This window comes from Pseudochaenichthys georgianus, chromosome 13 (genome assembly GCF_902827115.2).
Source record: "Pseudochaenichthys georgianus chromosome 13, fPseGeo1.2, whole genome shotgun sequence".
NCBI classification, from domain to species: Eukaryota; Metazoa; Chordata; class Actinopteri; order Perciformes; family Channichthyidae; genus Pseudochaenichthys; species Pseudochaenichthys georgianus.
The window spans coordinates 16,472,736-16,488,172 of record NC_047515.1 but is presented as its reverse complement, the minus strand read 5'-3'; the positions used below and the strand labels follow the sequence as shown (position 1 = coordinate 16,488,172).

Below are 15,437 nucleotides of genomic sequence, written 5' to 3'. Positions count from 1 at the left end.
ACATTTCCTCATATAGCCTCAGCCTGCTTATAGCAGGGCTCACAAGTATTAATTGGCAAATAGTCTGTCAGGAACATATTGGACATATTTTCCCACTTGCCATTTCAGCCAATTAACTAATGTGAACCTTTTCCAGCAGAAACATGGATATTTATGCAAATGTTTCTCTTTTTCAGCTGAAATTAACGACATGAACATATGCTACGTTCTGAGAGATGGTGACAATGCTACAAATGACATCTTCTATTTCTCCATCGAAGACAGCGGTAAGTTACATATCCCAAACATGCCCTCTTGAAATTATATTCTGAAAAGCTCACGTTAAGATGCTGACTTTTGAGGCTGTAATATAGATTTTTGTATTCACTGTCTCATGTTTAACTTTAAGAAAACAAATGTTATAAGGGAAATATAAAGATCAAAGGGAAAGATACAGATAAAGGCTTGAGTATGCAAAATGACTAAGCAAAATATGTGTGCACAGTAGGTAGAAATCGCCAAACAACAATTCACAGTGCCCTAAAATGATGAAAGCAAAATGTAATATTTCTTGCTTTTCAATGACTTGGCCAAACAAATCTGAATGCCAGAGCTTCCATGCTTGTTTACTTTTAATCCGAACGTTAGTATGACTGTGCAGTATCCTTAGGTAGCTCAGTTTTATACCACTTTACCCATGATCACCCATGATTTCCATGCAAGGACCTCCTCTTTTGGAAATTAAGGAATGATTTATCAAGTCAATAATTAGTAAAACAATTAACAAAGACCTTCCTTCCACTGTAGATATGTAATCAGTGAATGGTTTGAGGCAATCATGCCGGTGTTGCCGATTACAAGCAGTGTGCCTGACAGTGTGTCCTTTCTGCTACCCTTCAGCTGTGATGAGTGAGCACAAAGCACCTCTCTAATAGGGGCCCTCTTTTCCCACAAGCACCTCGGTGGGCCTCCGTTCACATTTTCTCATCTCTCCAGTCGGGACTAATCTGTAGCTTCAGTTGAATAATAGACAGGTTAACATCAATGCCAACAGGTAGATGGCATGCTAATGAGTGATGACTAAAATGCAGAGGACAACTCCTTATCAGGAGGTGATACTGAATGGAAGTGCTTCACCTGAGCTGCTGGCAAAAGCCAAGCAGAGCTCTTTTGTTGTTGTGCGAGGTTCAGTTGGTCCCTTTATTATTGTCTCAATCGGGGTATTTGTCATGGATCTCTCCGGACTTCCCTCCCTCTGTCACATTCTTTCTCTTTCTAGCTTTCTCTATGCTTGATGACATACTTGCATCCCATACTGGTAGTTTATCTTTCAAACCTGGCAATTAAAAGGTAATGTATAAGATTGAGTTCTGGGAAATGGCAGTTTAATTAAAACTGCCATTTAATTAAAACTGTTCTCGGTCATGTCACATCACATATCTTTAAAATGTTATTCTATGGCATGGGTGTTGTGCTTTACAGTGGTATCTAAATGGCTTGACAAATTGATAAAGAGTTATGTTGGAAGACCTTCCATAAGGGATTCGACATACTGCACTGCAGTTTTAATAAGATTTAAGCTGTGCTGGTGGCTGCCCTAAATCCCCAGACAGAGCCTCCAGCTCTTTGAACAGTCGTGTAGGAGAGGAGCTGAACGGTGTACACCGGCACACAGCTGCAGTATGTCATGTTCAGCAGGGGAAAACATTCCCCTCCTCACATCAAGTTCATTGGGAAATTTACCAACTGCACTTTGCAAACATGTTTGGGGTGAAAAGTTACTTTTCATTTCGCAGCTGCTCAGTGGGAATCCAGAAGCTTTGACTAACAGCTGTGATGAACCATGATTGTGCGCACGGTTCTCAGTATATAAAGGACTGCTAATTAATATTTGCAAATGAAAGTTTCAGCCAATGTATGTAGTTTTAGGGTGGTAGTCATTGTGTAAAAAGTACATTTATACAACACCAATAGAAAGGATTGAACATAGGGTTGTAACTAGTGATTATTCTGTTTATAAACAGCGTAACTTAAGTAGCTGGAAAATGTCCTACTAAGCACGGTCATTTCGTTTATCCTCACCTCTTCCCCAAATAAAGTGCAACTGGCTCTCGTTACAGGGTAGGACACTAATTTACTAATGAATAGTGCCAAGCCATTCATCAGGCTCAATTGAAATAGTATACCAGTGGCTGCTTTAGCTGTTGGAGCTGAGATCATAGCTTCTGTGATAGATGGATTCTGGGCTCTCTTAAATTGAGTTCCTTTTGGCAGCGATGTATCTGCTGCTTGATGTGTCATTTAAACTTGGAGTGTTCAGAGCCAAAATGACAATCTACTGTACGTTGGACTAGCCAAACTCCTCTTCACTTTTGGCATCGTAAATATTTGGTGCAAACATCGCACAACAAAACACCTTTCACTTTAAATATTTGTGATTTATGATAAAATAGAAGTGACTAAAAAGGATGATAAACTCTACTTACATTTCTTGTTGAGTGATATAAATTATGTTTTGAAATCAAGAGTAAAAGTTGCTGTTTCACTTTATTAACTTGCCTTGGCAAATAAGTCACTTATTTGCTGTATTTCGTGGGCCTTAAGCCCTCCCCTCGTCTCCTAAGCATTTGGGTGCATTCAGGTGAGCTTACCTGAGCACACACAAGCCCCGGCATTCCCAGTCAATTGTTTGTGAAGCAGAAGCCCTGTCTACCTCCCACCAGTCAGTCAGCATCAGGGATGTTCCTACTGACTGACACACTGCTGTGGCCTTTGTTTTTCATTCCAGGCACTCACTACCGTCTCGTTTTTTTTCTTCTACTGAGCTACAAAGAGGCAGCAAAAGAACATTGATTGTTCAGTCCATTAATGTGCTACTTATGAAGGTCAAACTCCCCAGCTATGTTCAACGTTTCCTTGTGTTTCTCAAAGAAATACGATTTAAAGATAGATCGGTAAATTGCCTTGCAATGTTTTGCTCACATGGCAGCCCCTGCACATTTGCAGCGCCCTCCTAAACATGCCTGTTTTGTTTGTTATTTCTGCCTCGTGGGTACCTCAACCTAATAAATCCTCTGAACCGTTACAGCCTGCAGTAACATCTGCCAAGTTGATCTTATACGTCTTCCATGTTATCGGTGTATAATCACTTGTGACAGTGAGTGCATACTTGAATCCATCTCCCTTGACTCTCCTCCTGTGTAATCCCAGGTTAGGCAGGATTATCTTCCTCCCCATAGCGTGCTAGCAAAACAAAAGTAAGGGGGAACATGAACTCACATGCAGTTGTGAGGGTAATATAGACTTTGTGTATGCTATAATATCCGCACCACAGTGCATGTGATGACACTGCAGTTTATCTGTGTTTCTATCCTGTTATTAATGGAAATGTCTCCCCTACACTTTTCTTGGGGGTTATAACTTTTTGCTGTCCTTGGAACCTATAGTGTGTGAATTATATGCGTACGATTCAACAAATTACATAGTTGGACGAGTTGTTTCGTTTTTAAAGGATTTTTGGGGCGTTTTCTCTCACAGTCCATCTGCGCTGCAACTCATAAAAGGTTAGGTAGTCATTTTATTGTTACGGAAAAATAGTTTGTGATAAAAATCCTGGAAGTTTATTAAAGGAACAATTTCTCGGAAATAGCTGCTTTACATTGAGTATTTAGGTGAATTGTTTTCAGTGAAGAGTTATTTGCATGCCCTCATGTCCTCAGTTGCTATCTTGCTTGAGTTGTTTATGTCCAGTGTATATTTGAGTTAAATGTGAAATGTTTATTACCCAGCTCCAGTCTTTCTTTTCAACACAACCCAAAGAGTTGCACATGTTTGATGTGTTTGAAGAAGTAAAAGCATATCTGCATAGTGCTGCATCAAATAAGTGAATTACCTCAGTCATGAGTGAGGTTTTCTCTTTTTATTATTAAGTATGCAATACATTAGCTAATGGAAGGGTTTTCTGTCTCTTCCCTGGGTCAAGAGTGCTGTTTACTGCTTAATAGTCAGGAAGACACATTTTACTTTTTGGGATTTGCCAGAACAGAATAAAAGAGAACCCTTAATGTAATAAAGATACATACTGATTTAGTGGAGCAACAACCTCTTGTGTTCTTAAGGGATTGTATATAGGAAGTGGGTGATACATTGCTATAGTTGTTTTAGACCCTTTGACATGATGTGCCTTGTCTTCTCTCTGGGAAAAGGAAGCCCCTTTCTCTGTGATAATTTGCTGCTAAATGCAGTGTGTGGAGCCAAGGTTAACAAAGAAAAAGGCAAATTCCCAAAAGTTTAGAAACCCGGCCCAGGCATGTTCCCTGGATGATGACATGTGTTGTCATACCTGCCTCAGGATATTAGTCTAGCAGGAAAGCGGTTGTTCAAGCAATGAGTATATAGAAAATACCTATTTTGTGGAAAAAGTTTATAGGCTGAAGTTTGTTGTCGCCTTGTCGGGTTTGTGATTTGACACTCAGGAGTCTTATCTACTTCAGGAAACCCATGAAGACATATGCAAAATACAAAGAGCTTTCGAACACTGCCAACAGGAGAAGAAAAAAACTATTTTCATATCTCTTCAAATCTTCAATGAAAGCAAATATAAAATCCCTGTCTCTATGTGAGCAGTCCATTTGTATTGCATTTAATTGTGACTGTCACATGTCGAGCAATTTAATAAGACTGTGTTTTCACAAAACTGATATTGCCAGAAAACAGCAGGAACTCTGAGAGTCTGTCAAGCCATAATCACTGCTGTGACATCTTTTTTTCCCCAGTAACAGAGTTTCTGTTCAATTTCACAAAATCACTCTGGAAAATGTGTTTTTGGCCCCTGAATCCCAGCAGTGGGCCTGAGATCTTCCTCAAGGCCCTGCGGCACCATAAGTCTCTGGCAGCTGGGCTGAGGCTGTAGTGTCACAGCACTCTCTGTCTTAGCCTGGGTTTCACTGGAGCCCAAATGAGGGGTACTGTAGATCTCCTTTGTAGGCACTTTTTATGTACACGCATTCCTACACACACACACACCATTGCCTACACAAATCAGCCCCCATTTATCTATCTCGGGACCAGCTGCCTGATCCCATAATCAGAGATGAAGCTGGCACCGCTAAAATGTTGCATCAAGATGCTTGGCATCAGCTACAGTTTAATTGATAACTGCTTTGTCTTTGATTTCAAGCTGTTGTCTTTCTTGATTAAACTGCTATGATGTAGGCCAGGGGGGGAAAACAGCTTCTATGATTTTGATACAATCAGCATTTCAGTATGCCAAGAAAATATATACAGTAGAGGGGAATTGAAAATGTTACATAGTTTGAAGGAACCTCTCTTGAGAAGGTTCACATTTTAAATTCTCCCTGTGGACATGGTTGGAGTGTGTCTTGAGAGTAACACGGCTCTCATCTCATAAAAGGTGCTGATGAAATCCTTTGGGGATTCTGTGTGTGGATCAAGCTCACACTCACCACCACCTGCTATCCTCCATAAGTGGAGACTGATAGGCAGGATATGAGAAGTCATCTCGTTGAGAAGTGGGAGGGGAGCGCAGTCAGAAGAGATGAAAGATAGAAGAGCTCTGTTGGTCCCAGTAATGGTGGGGGCTAGGCTTCAAGCGGCTTCCTGTCGCCTGTAGCGAAGGCATGAATGTGCTGATGTGCATTTCACTCTCTAAACACCGCCTGTGTTGACAAGTTGTGATGGCTCTAATTTAGTTGGTGAGCCCTGTGGGTGTGCAGTCTCATCTAAATGTTGTCACGTCCACTTTCTGGAAAAAGTGGAGGCCAATAGAGACTGAGATGGATATCATTTAGATATTTCACACAGACTTGATTACTCTATGGTAAATATAGAGTAAACATATTTTGATGGATTTTGACTGCTTAAACAGACATAAATAACAACTTCAAAACATGTCTGAAACAACCAGGCAAATGTCCAGAGCTCAGATAAACCCTTCCCCCATGTAGAATAGTGAGGAATGTCTTGCGGCCTGAAATTAACTAGACCATGCATGGGCTTATCTTGGTTTTCCAGGACACGGGCTTGAGTGAAGAGTTACATATTAGCAAGTAAATGGGAATAGGGAAACATAGATAGGCCACAGGGTGCAGGTCTAGACCGCTGGGTTTTCTGATACGGCCGTCACATTTAGCTCCTTTAATCCCTAAGTAATTGTCAGAAGCTATTACACTTTCCCCAAATGTGTACTGTAATACTTTAAAGGTTATCACTGGTCAAAATGTAAACCTTTTTTCTCCCCAAGCTCTTTGTGTTTCATTACAGGGAGGGAACACGTAATGCTATTAAGGCCTTGGTGAAACCCTTGGGATAGTCAGCTTAAGCTTTAATTCACAGTTCATTTAACTTCTGAAGAGGGTTGATCACTTTTAAAGGGCACATTCAGTGTGTTAAAAAGTCCAAAATATAGCTGTAGGCCTCAATGTAACTTTTGCAAGCCTCTCATTTTTATTATTTCTATTTGACATTAAGCTTTTGTCCTTTAAATGTAGTTGTCTGTGTCTTTGAAATAGAATCATCAAACCATATTACTTTAGCATTCCTCCAGGGTCTGGGTGTTGTGCTCCTTACACCAGGTCCTGCATCTGTGAACACCATTGTCTCTGAATGGAAGCCCAACATAGAGAGCAGCTTCTTGTAGCGTTTTATTGTTGAGAGTTGAGAGACATTTGGTACAGTTCTGTGGACATTTTATAAAGTGTTCGGGTTGTTTTTAAACGATCATAGTTACCGGTTCCATATAAAATAGATCTGCTTACTTGACTGACATTCTATATTTAAGCAATAGCTCACGACAGGCCTGAAGTGAGCTATTGCTTTTATAAAACGGTTACCAAGTGTGGCAATATGAAAGAAAAACACACACTCTAATTTAAATAGTTTTTATTAGTAAATAATGATGTTCAAAATTCTGCACAAAACATAGTGCGAGGTGGTTGCTATGCAACAACACTAACAGCTAGCGAACATATTAGAGAGCCTTGATCGATTATTTGGCTATTTATTTACATACATTTGTATGTTGCCGTTTATTGTGCAACCACTGAAAAACTGTCCAGCATCAGTAGAATGGCTTACGTGGTTACTTGTTGAGGTTGTACTAGGCTGTTGCTTGGCGTTGCGAGAATATTGCTCCACTTTCTCCGGTCCCCGAGATTCGGCTTCCAGTAGCTCTGGAGAGAGCTTTCGCACCTGTGGCCACTAACGGTCATCATTTCTCTGCTTTGTTTCAAGACCCGCATCAGAAAGCTTTTGAATGGTGGTACTTTTCCAGTTGGTCTACCTGCGCTTCACGTAGCTCTGCATGTCATCGTTTAGGTGCTTTTTTCTCTGGAGATAGGCACTGCTCAATCCACTCCTCCATAATAAGGCCACCCCGGAGGTCGAAGTTAACCTTAAATGTTTCCATTTTAAGCTTTGTTAGTTAGTTAGTTTCATAACGGAATGTAACAGTTGTAGCTTTTCTCAGACGCGGAGGGATACATAACTTGTGAAAAGTAACTACAATTCTACCCGTGATATACGCTCATTATATCACGGCTAAGAACCAATCAGATTGCTTGATTTGACTTGTCCGTTTTATAAAAAGCAATAACACTTTATTTTGCCCAGCAGGAAATATTATAAATGTGTTGTCGGGCTTCTTTAGATAACATGTGTTGCTGTCTTTGTATTTTTGAATAATGACTGCTGATACAAAATCATTAGTTGCTTATTCCAACTGCCAAGAAATAACCATCTGATGATTTAAAAGCCTGTACGTAAAGTAATGCCATTTGTTAAGTTGTATCAGGGACAGTGCTCATTAATCAACAATTTGGTTTCCATCTCGGTGTAAATATGCCAAAATTAGCTAATGAGCTAATTTTCATCTGCAGTCTATGGGATCAATAAAGCATTAGATGTAACACTGTCTGCTTACATAGACTTGCAAGGACTATGGTGCACCGATTAAAGGAACTGCGGCTATTTTAGTACGCTCAAGTAGGTTAAGGGTCAATATTACAGGCTGATTTCTATTGCTACAGTTGCTGTTTTAACTGAAGGTTTTTAAATTATTGTTTTTTAATGATTGTTTGTGACCGCTTTAGTTACCTGGCTGCAAACCAAATCTCCCACTCCAAATCAAGATAATGACTGTAAACATTGAAAGATGTCCGGTTATGTGGCTTCAAATTAGCATTCAGTACAGGCTCTCAAAGTTAAATGCACTAGAGTAGATAATATTGAAAATCATAACTTAATGGCATTGTTTTTTTTCAAATGATAATGCTGTTTGCCTTGCAAAATTAAGTGCTTAACTAACAATATGCTTTACTTGTTGGCAACATTTTTACACAACATACTGCATTAGATTGCACTTAAATATTGAAAAATAAACTAAATGTACTACATGTAAATGATATAAGAGTGACACTTGAAATTCAATTGCTGCAAACAAATAACGTTTTAAATATTACGCATGATCACTACAACGTCATACAACGTTAAAGAATCCACCCCTACAGCTACCAGTGTTCCATCCATTTTCCAGTGTTCATTTAATATGGTTGAACAAAGATATCCAAATTGAAATAAAGGGCATGGCACTTGCAGTTTTGAACAGAGTCTACATCGCTGAATATTTTTCTAAATTTTTGAGCCCTTTTTTTCTTTTTTTGCTGCACAGTCTAATCTTCAATATTACAAAAAGGAGAAAATAAAACACAACAACATTAAAGTAGGCTAGCATGCTTATCTTTAACACACAGTTTTGCTCAGATCTACTTGAAGGCTCCTTTTTTTTTTACCAGTCATAAACAAAGAACCGAGAGTCATTTAACACTTCTTAGGAATTACCATTCAAGCTTTTCAGGGAGCATTTTCCTCTCAGGCAAAAGCCTTTCTACATGTGAGGATTTGCAAGAAAACACTGTAATGCAGCCGGAACATGTTGTTATAATGAAACCAATGGAGGCCCTGAGAACAGTCTCGACAAACATGCTCTATTAGTATGGGGCTCATGAGTCTGTGGCACTGGGATAGAGTTTTATATTCTATGGCCTTACACTGCTGCTTTCAGCAAACAGTCCACCATTATTCGATCTGACAAGAGAACAAACACTGTGCATTCAAGGGTCAAGGAAAAAGCACGTCCCCCTCTCTCTGTCAAGTCCATTCATCCTGCATCCATATGTTGCTTTATTTTCTCTCACATTTTCACACTTCCCCTTGCATGCCCTTTTTTTATTTCACTACCCATGTACATGTATATTCCACCAGCAATATGGAGCGTTGATATATATTTAACACATGCACTTGTAACAATGCAAGTCTTTCAGTTCCTGGGATGTAGATACAGTATATCTTTGTCTCCATAAGCTCATCTCTTCAGTCAGGAAGTGTTTTATTGTTTTCCAAGAATAGCCCAAAAGCAGGTGGGTCACAGTTTTGCCAAAGCTACTGGACGTTCATATTGTACAAAAAGTCTCCAATTTAGCAATCTCATTCATTTTAGTAGCAGGCATTTTTTCAAACCTCGAATTATGACTACCATGTGAAGAGATAAGAATTCCATCTTTAATATAAATGTATATACTAATAAGATATAAATTCAGCTGATTGGTAATGAGCGAGAAACTTGCTTTTAGATACACAATGGCCTTCACAAGTGAATGTGTAAGAAAGTCCTGCAGCTGCTAATTCAGTCTGTTGTTGTTGTTACCCCTGCTATTGAGAGTTAAGGCTTTTGCTCTCTAAACCATGTCGCTGATTGTTAATTAAGACACCCAAGGCAGCATTCTCCTTGACAGACAGGAATGCCATTCAAGGGCAACCAAGGGATACACTATCTGATCTCACCTTCACAATCGAAACAAGCAAAGTCCTGAAAAACAACTTTTATACATCTTTTGGATCAATTACTAAACTTAAGGTCAGCTTATTGATTTATGAACTTGCCCGTAGAAATATACTATTTTATACTATAAATATAGATTTTTAATCTTTTCTCTCCAATCATCATTTTGCTAAGCAAGGCCAGACAACACATGGCATTTTCTGAATGTTAATGTTTAATTATATTATAAAAGTTTTGGAGGGATGAGGATTTGTTATAAATTCCAAAGGAGTAAATATTAATCACAATCTTCTTGTCAATGTTTGAAGCTTAACCAAACGTGTGAATATTGAAATACGTTAGAATAACTTGTGACCACCCAAGTGTGAATAGTCTGTTTTTCCACCCTAATGATGTGGCCATGATAAGGGATAGATCCTGACCCCATGGTTACTAGGCAGGCCACCCTGTGCCCCCTGTTGGAAATCAGCAACCCACAACAAAACACATCTTTTGAGTTGTGCATCAAAAGTTGGCAGCTTGCTAATCCATAAGGTGTTTGGAAAGATTTAGTTTCAACTAACATTTCCAGACGAGGCCAATAGGATTATACTTAAAAACCAAGGATGTTTGCCAGTATTTCATGGCAGTAATTTGTAGACACAGAGAAATAAAGACCTTAGCAAATATCCAGAGGGCATGTATCGAGTTGTTTTTCTGTCTGTTGTTTTTTTCAAAATATACAGCATGGATTCATATTTCTCAACAAATTAATTTAGAATTTCTCTCAATAACTTTCAAACAATGCATCTCTAAAGCCAATGTGTGAGTTCTGTGTAAAGTGTTTTCTGGATGATAAATGGTGTAATTTGTGGCAGTGTGCAAGGACACTAGAGCATGAAGCAGACTCCCAGGACAGGAGTGACCTTTCACTGCATGGACAGTGTACGGTATTTCTTCTGACACAATTCTCTCCTAGGCCACACATAAAGGAGCTCCATGCAAACAAGTTTCATTTGAATCCTTTACTGCTTTTCAACAGCAGTTACCACAACAACGTTATTCTGCAATTTGGAATCAAAAGGGAAAGTGTGGGAAGGGATTGGAAGTTGTTACTTTACTTTAAAGGGTATTTTACTGTCAACTGTACTGTGGAGAATAAAATGTATAATAACAATAAAGCTCCTTTTTTAAATCACGGAAGGCACATTTAATCAGAAACTAGAACGTTAAGTACTTTACCTTGAATGACTTTCTGTGAATGTTGGTTGATTGTGCCGCAACTTAAAAATATGCTCTTGCTCTCATGAGCTATTTAGTTTGTCAATCTTACTGTCAGGTTTCGCCTGCATAATGCCAAACAAGGGAGAGAATATGATGATTTATACCATTTATTTGCTTTTAGCTTTTATGCACCACAAACCTGGAACAAACTGCCGGAAATTCTGATGTCTGCCCCAACCCTGGGTTCTTTTAAATCAAGGTTAAAAACTGTCCTTTAATGCAGCCTATCCTGAGATCCTTTAACTGTGCCTTATCATTGCACTTTTAGCTGCAACCATTATTTTATCGCTTTTATTAATCTTTTTTTTTGTGTTTTTGTTTTGTTTTTAATTATTATGTGTTAAATGTCTATGTGAAGCACTTTGCATTGCCTCTGTGTCTCAAAATGTGCTAAACTGTACAAATAAACTAACCTAATAATAATAATAATAATAATAATAATAATATAATCTAAAATAACTCCAAAATTGTATTATAATTTCCCAACAGCTGACATAACAAGAAACCATCTTCCCAAGGAACTGAACAGGCATTTATATTTGTCAGCACCTCTTGTTTATTGCATTTCTAAACATCTTTAGCGTTAGTCCTTTTTTAAGTGCACAGAGAGTTAAATAACCTCTGGAGCTGTGGTTCATATGTTAATCTCTAAGAACTTTCCCTGCTGAGAGCAAAGCCTTGCTTGGCTCTCAGACCCAGCACTTTTGTTCATAAGTGCCTCTGGCCTTCCTTTGAGGCCCCTCAAATGTCGCCTCAGAGTGACCAGAGCGGACACAGAGGCGACAGCAGCCAGAATGGACCCTGTGGTGCGGCCACATTTATGGCACACCAGTGCCCTGAAAGGCTGTGCTTGTAGAAATGGGTTTAGGGCTTGTGAAATCATAGCAGTTCCAAATCTTTCAATCCATGGCCAACTCGTTACTGCTGATACAAGGCTTAGGGTGATTAGACCATATCGCTCTCTCTCCGTCTCCCTGCTATCTGGCTCTTTATCCTCTGCCATGTGCTTCCCTTCTTTCAACAAGATTGTCATATCCCTTTTTCCCTCATTAGAGAGGTAAAAAGTATGCTGGTGTCTGGTACTTAATGGAACCCTGAAGCAACTCATTGTATAGAGTTAAGATAACTACTGATTATATAAAGCTTGTTCAGAACCTAGGCTATTGATTTTTTTCTAACTTAAATGTAATGTCATGCAGCTGACCATTTTGTCTTTTTTTATTGTCCTGTATGCTGTACAGAACTAACGTAATAAGCAGATTGATAATATAATATATGACATCAGAATTTCCAATGAACAAGGTTCAAAGTTTTTATGACCAACTAAATGCCCTAGAGACTGCAATGCTCATCATACATACAATATTAAAGTCTTTATTCTGTAGGGCTATCCTTATTGCTTGTCAGATTCATGTATAAAGTGTTGCCGTTGCGCTGGAAGAAAACTCATGATGTGTTCTAAGGGAAATTATTCATCCTCTGTGGATCATGAATAGACACAGCACATTCAAGGAGATGTGACCATTTGCGTTTTCAACACAAAACACAGTATATTGTCATTGGCTTTAGTCAATGCGAAACATTGACTTGAATGGAAAGTTTGGATTATAAGTATTTATCTTCTGGGGGACCTTTTAGTATTCATAATCATCCTGATTAATCTTGAGCTTTGAGGCATCCTGGTCCAACCCAGTCTCACGACATTTCGTGTTATAGTCACGACATGTAATCTATTGATTCGTGTTCACCAACACGATTTCCCCCTTTTTTTCGTGTCACACAGAACAATTTTAAAAGCAATGTATTTCTATTGGTAGTATGTTTCGTGCCTGCACCACGTCTTTTTGTCCAGTCGGGTCTTGGAAGACCGGAAGCTGTGGGGTTCTTAAAAACATGTTCTTACTCCATATCAAGCCACGATTATTGTTTTTATTTTAAATCGTAATGTCGTACTTTTGTTGCAGTCCGTGAGGAAAAGAAATGGGGCTCAGAGCCTCAGAATACTGAAATGTGTATTTTTTAAATCTTTTTTCCATCTAATTTGTTATTCTTTTCTAAATAACACACTGTTATTTACTCAACAATAACACACGATTATCCTTGTTTTTATTTATTTGTTTAATTCTATAATATCGGGCTTTTTTGCCGTCCATCAGGAACTGAATTTCAAAATAAAGTCACCGGAAACAGACGTGCGATACACACCTGATTACCCAAGATCCTCAGCTATGGTTGAAGCTCGGTGATTGGATGTTTTAGCCGCAATGCACCTTGGGATATGGTGTTTATGCGATATGAAATCCGAAAACATTGGGGGAAAAAAAGAAATCAAATATTACACATCTGCCGTAGTTCTACTGTATATTTATAGAGCCCTGATTAGAATACTTCTGGAGAAACTGGAAGAACTGCCACCGAAACTGAATACGTGACGTGGATCATAAATATATCAGCAATTAAACAACATCTTCAATTTCTCTTCACACAATACTTCTCCTTGCAGTATCAATAGTAATTCGGCTGACTTTTATATTTGATCCAATTGGTAAATAGGCTGTATTTACACCATAACGGTGCACAGCCTATAGACATGTGCTTGTAGTTTTTAAAGATATTATTGATTTTCTTTGAATATAAGAATGTAAATACTGAGTTGAGAGAATAATCAGGGGTTTTTGGTGATGGCAGACACATCTATGGATTCAGAATGTCAATAGCTTACCATGGACTTGAACGGGGCTGGACCCGTTCGAGTCCAGTTCTATTTCGTATAAGGCTAAGGCTATCGCTATTGGGTAAACCCCACTGCACGTGTGCAGCACTGACAGACTTATTCCACGCCCACCTACGACGTGGGCCCCACCTCCGGGCTCACTTCCGTATAAATAGGAAGTAGGCCCTACAATCCGCTCCTACTTTTCTTCAGCACTCCGTTGCAGAAGCATTGACAGGCAAAACAAGTTATTTTAAGAGCTAAAAGAGCAAACATTCCTGGTTCCCCTGGGCCCATCCTCCCTCTCCTCCGGACGGGGGAAACAGGGTGGGGGCCCAGTGTCAACCCGACATATGAGTTACGACCAGAGCTCACGGTGTGAGTTTTGCCGGGGATTAGAGCACGCAAACGCGGCTCTCACTCCCCAGGTGTCGTGCACTCATTGTGTCCATCTCCCTCGGGCCCACAGGCAGTGGAGAGCGGACGCTCTCGTTGCTGCGGCCGAGGATGAATGGCTGGTCCAGGAGTTTTTACTCTGTGGACCAAGCCCTTTATTTATTGGATCCGAGTGGCGGGCAGCAGTCAGGCGACTCCTTCCCCTCCATTCACGGATCACCAGGTGGAGGAACTCCCGGAGATCATCGGAAAGGCAGCCGCCTAATGAGATCTCCCGGTTCAGGAGAGCTCTCCTCCGGATGACATAAAGCTGCATAAGCGGCTGCTTCACAGCCTGTCGGTTGTTAGGCAGCAAGGCTTAAGGCTAAAACCAGCTGTCTTTAAAACCTGTCGGTTAATTAGACAGCCCGGGTTTGTTTCCTATGTCACAGATGTGCCTCCTATACACACCGCCGCTCATTCCTCAAGCAGGTTTGAGCGTGAACCTCAATGTCCGTTTTACGAGTTTTAAAAGCTCCTAAATGGCGACATGAGGAGAGCCGCTGTGTAATACAGCGTGGGGAGGTGGATAAGCCAGCTGTTGTTACCTGTAAGGTTAAACAGACAGCGGGGCTCGCCGTTTGAGCCGGCTGTAACCTGTTGGTTAGCGCGGCAGCGGGGCTCGCGGCACAAGCCAGCTGTAATTAACCAGCCGGTTACTTAACAGCAGGGCTTGACGGTTTAAACCTGATGCTCCTAAACCTGTCGGTTATAGGCAGCACGGGTTTTTTACTCTGTCTCAGATGTGCTTATACTACACACGGTCGTAATGAGCCCAGGGCTGTTATTACGCACTGTGTGAATAGCACTGCACACACCTCCGCTCATTCCCTCAGCGGGTTTGAGCGTGAACGCGCCTCAATGTCCAGTTTACGAGCCTTCTCCGAAACAGAGACAGGATGAGAGCCGGTGTGAGATGCAGCGTGTGGAGGGCCCCTCGCAGCCTTTTTCGGTCCGGCCCCTCTTGGGCTGCTTCACGGGCAACGGCGGCGAGGGCTCTGAAGTGGCTCGTCACCATGACAACCACAGCACTTCCAAACCAGGTGTGCGCTCTCAGAGTATTACTCAGAGTGGCGACATGTGTATTCGATGGACAGATTGATAATAATAAGCAGCAAGGCTCACCGGGTAAGCCGGCTGCCCCTAATCTGTCGGTTATAGGCAGCATGGCTTGCTGCATAACCGACTGTC

General features: G+C 40.4%; 1 protein-coding gene across 1 annotated transcript in view; it reads left to right on the top strand.

The window, feature by feature from the left end:
* frem2b (FRAS1 related extracellular matrix 2b) overlaps positions 1 to 15,437 on the top strand; it is a 60,613-nt gene that overhangs the window by 6,025 nt on the left and 39,151 nt on the right. The window contains exon 2 of the mRNA XM_034097166.2: positions 177 to 266. Coding sequence (XP_033953057.1) covers positions 177 to 266 — 90 coding nt within the window. The remainder of the gene's footprint in view (positions 1 to 176; positions 267 to 15,437) is intronic.